Source organism: Lagopus muta, chromosome 1, assembly GCF_023343835.1.
Source record: "Lagopus muta isolate bLagMut1 chromosome 1, bLagMut1 primary, whole genome shotgun sequence".
In the NCBI taxonomy this organism is placed as follows: Eukaryota; Metazoa; Chordata; class Aves; order Galliformes; family Phasianidae; genus Lagopus; species Lagopus muta.
In genome coordinates, this window is record NC_064433.1 from 94,885,174 (window position 1) to 94,891,222 (window position 6,049).

Here is a 6,049-nt window from a genome sequence, read left to right on the forward strand (position 1 = left end):
GTGCATATCAGTCTCGTTTTCAGATTGTGATTCTACTTTGCTTAGAAGGAATGTCATGTAAAATATATTGCCACAAGCTCTTTTGTGATCTATGAGAAGTCTTTTGATTATATGCATATCTTTCTCATGGTAATCAGATAAAAAAGGGTAAAACAAAATGCAGTAGTGTAATGGCTAATATGCATCTATATCTAGTTTTTTGAGTAATTTTTAGCAACTGGCACTGAAATTCCATAGATGCCAAGATGGAGAAGAATGCAATGCTGTGTCATAATGCTGTTACTTACCTGTATGAAATGATATCATATGCCTTGAGGACTCTTTACTTCACAGCGGAGGAGTGTTCGAATGTTGTTGTAAAACTTTCTCATTTATCATTGTATAGTCTATTGACCTAGATGTCTTCAAGTATTATAAATTGGACTTTGGAAGTCATATGAGGCCCTCTACTGGTAGCCATTTTAAATCTTTCAAAGCAATATTTATAAAAAGAGAAGAGAGGAGAGATTGCAATTAAGATGTCTTTTAAACTTTTATATTATCTTGTATAACTCAAGTACTGGAACTAAGCAGCCAGTCACATTTAAAATACAATTAGAATAACCTACAAGATCGCAAATATGAGAAATATTGAATGGCTAAGAATTACATGTGTTTTTTCATATACTGTTTTTTTTTCTTAAGAAAATGAATCCTGTGACATTCATGGATTTTTCCTTGTTCTTATCATCTTTTTACTAGGTGTACATTCCAAGCAGAGTGGCTATTGTGCTTCAGAATATGGATGTCCCACGTTGAAGATCTCTGTACCTATCACTGAAGAAGCAAGTGATAGAAGTGCTGATACACTGTACTACTAAGTGTAACAAAACTAGTTCTATTGAATCTTTCTGAAGCTGAATCTAGTAATATTAACGTTTTTAAAATGCAAGATTAATATCCACATGCAAATGCAGAGGTTTGTGCTTGTTAGAACCTATTTTGAAGAAATGTTAAGGAAGAGAAAGAAGAATGTTATCATTTTGGTAATAAAAATTTCCACTAACAATACTTCAAAACAGCAGGTCTTCTCAATAAAATGTTGTTTACAGGATTTTATGAGGAATAACATTCTTACCAAAAGTGATCCTGCTCCAATGTTTGTAATTTCTTGAAATCTTCTTTTTCAAAAAGTGAATTAAAATGCTCATTATATGTAAGTGCTGCTTATTAATAGTTTTGGTTTGCTTAAATGAAACAAAGGTTTTTGGCTGAAAGGCAGCCTTAAGGATTCATGGGACTTAATTGGATGCTCCTCTTCTGCAATGAGTTCTAACACGCAATTTAAGACATTTGCCCAAATTAATGAGAAGATCCTTAAGAGTGTTGTACTCCTCCATTTTTTAATTTGATTTAAATTGCTAAGAAGTGCTTAAGAACCAAGTGGGCAGACAACTCACTGCCGATGTGCTGATGGCACTGGGTTGCTTGCTTGTTCTCCATCAAATCACTTAGTCTGTGCACTTCACACTTACTGCAGCTGAAAAAAAAAAAAAAGATACTTAACTGTTTTATTTACACTGCTAAGGTCTTCACTAAGAAGAATGTTACACTGGAGAATGTTCTAAATACACGATTCATCTTAATGCTTTAATTTCAGTGATGTTAGGACGTTGTTATACTGATTTCACCATTTCCAGAAGCTGCCTTTCAGCTTGGAATATGAGCTTCTTGCACTTTCGTAACTTCTAAAATGTTTATGTTTTGACAGAAAGCTGTCTCAAAATACAGTAATCAAGGTTTTTTTGTTTTTTGTTTGTTTGTTTTCAATAAAATCTAGATAGTTAATTATTGGAATGCTGCTAAGATTATTCAAGAGAATTCTTTAATAAGTAGAACTTTTCTTTTTGTAAGGATTAAGATTCTTTATATTTGAAAATGTATTGAGGAATACTATGAAAAATTAATACCAAAGTAATGAAATGGACTTTATTTTGTTCCACTTGTTCATATTAGAATGGGGTATGAAGTGAATGTCTCTTATACAAGTCTGAATTTTGTGACTTTAAATTGGCCAAAAAGGAAGATGCCTGTAACCATTTCAAAAAGTTCTTTTTTCTTTGTTTCTTGTTTTTTACCCAGCTTCCTACATAAACCATTGTGTAAATTACTGAAAAATTGTGCCAGCACTGAAAGTCTTTCACCGTTCTTGAAATGCTTACTTGCATTTCTATATAGCTTACTTCTTAAGCTAAATAAAGTACATGATGGAATTTTGCAGCATGATAGAAAAGAGTCTTTTAGTAGTGTTTACAACAAAGGGATTTTATGAACATCCCTAGTCTGCTATATTCGTTGTGACAGAGAATTCTGTATTGTGGTGGAGTACTACAATATTGTCTACTATCATGCTTCATTTTCTGCTATACCAGTTTGATCACTGCTTGGTAGTGAGCTAATAAAAGCATTTCTATACTGAAACTTTGAAATAAAGTCTTTAAAAGAGAATACATTGAACTATTTTAGCAACTGGAACTGATTATCTTTTTTTTTTTTTTTTTCCAAATTGTTTTCCTTGTATTGAAATAATAAGGAACTTCTAATATGTATGCTATACTTACATTATTTTATTTAGTAGGTGTTCAGTAGGTGGGGTGTTGCTTTATTGTTTTTATTGACACCAGTTCCAGGTTTCCAAAAGTAATGGAAGGCAAGTCCCCTTGTCAAAACTTTTTTCAAGAGAAGGAATAAATGTGTGACATGAAGGAAAAAACTGTAAAATTATATGCAAATAAACTGAGGAGAATAAAACAAATGCATATATGGTTTCATTGTTTGTACTGTGAAAAGATTGTGTGGTAGTCCTAACACTGGATAGACCAATATCAAATACTGTCTTGGAATCAGTAACTTATCTTGGTCAGAAATGATCTAGGGAGAATAGTAGATTGTTTGACATACATATATCACTCTTCTGCAGTAATAGACTTAATAAAAGCAAACTAAAAGATTTCCAAGGTAGGCATGTAAATATGGGAAGCATAATAATTAGGGAATTTTTGGAGTCCTTGTGTACATTCAGCCCCCTCGAGATATGAGAAAGGAATGAGGAGCAGAATAAACACCCCCCCCACACCCCACAGTTCAGGAGGAACCAGTTCGTGACATGCTACTTCACCCAGACTGTCATAAGTCCGTGGAACAAAATCCACCCAAGATTACTGAGGGAACTAGCAGGAGTGACTACTAACCTGATTTCCATCATTTATCTGCTGTCCTGGTCAACCAGGGATGTCCCAGATTACTGGAAACTTGCAAGTGTAATGTTCATCTACAAGAAGAGTTGGAGGGAGGAACTGCAGGTCTGTCAGTATTGGGAAAGGCTATAGAGCAAAAATTCATGAGTGTCATCACATGGCATGTGCAAGACAACCAGGTAATCAGTCCCAGTCAACATGGAATAATGAAACACATGTTGCTTGACCAGCCTGATATCCTTCCATGACCAGGTGACCTGCCTTTTGGAGGAGGATGTAATCTACCTAGACTTCAGTGAAGCCTTTGACTGTGTCTCCCATAGTATTCTCATGGAGAAAATGGTAGCCCATGGCTTCCACAGGTGTCCTCTTCCCTGATTAAACAACAACCTGGATGGCTGAGCTCAGGAAATTGTGGTTAATGGAGTAAAATCCAGCTGGCAACCAGTCATGAGTAGTGTTCCTCAGGGATCTGTACTGGTGCTGGTCCCCTTTAATATCTTTACTGATGATCTGGATGAGAAGATTGAGTGTACCCTCAGTAGGTTTGCAGATGACACCAAGCTGTGAGGAAGCGTTGATCTGCTTTGAGTGTCAGAAGTCTGTACAGAGGGATCTGGACAGGCTGGGTAGCTGGGCTGAGGCCAGTGAGATGAAGTTCAACAAGACCAAGTCCTGCACTTTGGTTGCAGTAACCCCAGGCAACACTACAGGCTTGGGGCAGAGTGGCTGGGAAGCTGAGCAGAAGAAAAGTATCTGGGGACGTTGGTCAGTGATCAGCTAAACATGAGCCAGCAGTGTGCCAGGGGTCCAAGAAGGCTAATGGCATCCTGGCTTGTATGAGAAATAGCATAGCCATCAGGAGCAGGGAAGTGATTGTCCCCCTGTACTCAGCCCTGGTGAGGCTACTCCTCGAGTACTGCGTTCAGTTTTGGGCCCCTCACTACAAGAAAGACATTGAGGCCCTGGAGCATGTTCAGAGAAGGGCAGCAAAGCTGTTGAGGGGTCTGGAACACAAATTTTAGAAGGAGAGGCTGAGCAAACTGGGATTGTTTATTCTGGAGGAGATTCGGGAGACTTTGTTGCTCTCTCAAATGACCTGAAAAGAGGTTATGTTGAGGTGAAGGTTGGCCTCTTCTCCCAGGAAACAGCAATAGGATTAATGGGAATGGCCTTAAGTTGCACCAGGGGAGGTTCTGGCTGAATTTTTGGAAAAATTTCTCAGAAAGAGTGGAACAGGCTGCCCGGGAAGGTGGTGAAGTCACCATCCCTGTAGATGTTCAAGAACCATGTAGATGTGGCGCTGGAGATCATGAGTCAGTGGGCATGGTGTTGGTGGGCTGATGATTGGACTGGATTATTTTAGAGGTCTTTTCCAACCTTTATGATTCTCTTGGTGGATGTTCTCCTGCCTATTTTAAGATGCTAGAAATTTTCCCTTGAGAGTACAGCTCTAATCAGCACTCTTCTGTCAAAACTGCTAGCTTATCTCTGTCACAGAAATAAATTAAGTGTCTATGGTCATTCATCTGAGGGCAAATAGCTTTCCACAGAGATTTAGGCATTGCGGAGGAACTACCTTTAAAGATAGCCTCTCATAAGGTGGAAGATTGATAAGAGTCTGTATTCCTTTAAAAAGAGCCTTTCTACTTCCCTATGATCTGGAAGAATGTTGGTGATTCTTGGTAGTTCTGGCTTCAGAAGTTTTACTATGGTCTCTCTAGCAGTTAATGAGAACTCAAGAAGTTTTTTGTCACTTAAAGATGCAGGCTGATGCTTAAGGACCCTACCTCTATCTTGCAGCCTTTGTGCTAACTGGTTCTTTGTAGTAAATAATTAAAGGTCTTCTTTAACTCAGGTGATTCTTACAGTGACAGGAAGGTGTCCACTCGGCTGGTATATTCTCAGAGCAGTAACTTAATTTCCTTTTTCTTTTTTAAATTTATTTTTCCTCCTCCTCTGACAAACTCAAGCCATGTTGTCCTGAAGTTTATTTTGAAGATAAGGAATGGAGTAGTTATATCAACTTGGTCAGTATTTCTGAAAAACAGACTATAGTGGAAAATCCATTTGACCTTTCTGTTTGTTTTTCTCCTATGAAATTTGTCTTGCATGTTATATTCAACTTAGTAAAGAGTTTGTTAACCAAGTTTTCTGAAAGACAGGAATGTGTTGTAGCTAACCCTCTGAAAATGGGAGACCAGCTATATAAACAGTAAGAAAACAGTAGGTAAATTGTTGTGTGGTACTTGAACATAATGTAAGGTGATACTTTCTGTATCACTATGTCAATCACAATTCTGCTTTCAAATGAAGATGATTTAAGCAGCTGAATAAGTTGTAGTTGCTTCATTGTTTTTTCATGACTCCAGGTTCTTTTCAACTGCACATCAATGGATAAACAAATAAAGTTCCTATTTATTTAAAAGTCTTGACTCTCATGTGCAGAAATAGCTTTATTAATTAAATAATGAAAAGGAGAGTTATCTGAATGAACAGAAACCTTTCCTTTAACCCAATAAAATGTAGCGATTCTGTTCCAGACTCATAGAGGTCTGTGACTGTCCTCCTCCATAATTTGATTTTGATTAATATAAAAATATAGTGTTTAAAAGTTTCTTCATTGACTAATGTTTCCTAACTCTTGCCGTTCTAGGTCAACTGCTAAAAAGCCAAATCAGTTTTACATATTTTCTTACTTAGTCCGTGTATGGGAACTGTTAGGTCACATAATGAACCAGTGATTGAGCACCTGGGACACAGCCAGCACTGGGAGCATAGGTGGAAGCAATTCACCTGTGCGACAAGAAGGG

General features: G+C 37.3%; 1 protein-coding gene across 3 annotated transcripts in view; it reads left to right on the forward strand.

Annotated features, from left to right (window-relative positions):
* GBE1 (1,4-alpha-glucan branching enzyme 1) overlaps window positions 1-2,802 on the forward strand; it is a 152,786-nt gene extending 149,984 nt beyond the window's left edge. For all 3 annotated transcript variants that reach the window (XM_048933938.1, XM_048933939.1, XM_048933940.1), the window contains one exon: window positions 742-2,802. In XM_048933938.1, coding sequence (XP_048789895.1) covers window positions 742-798 — 57 coding nt within the window. In that variant the 3' untranslated portion in view covers window positions 799-2,802. The remainder of the gene's footprint in view (window positions 1-741) is intronic.
* The last annotated feature ends 3,247 nt before the right edge of the window (window positions 2,803-6,049 follow it).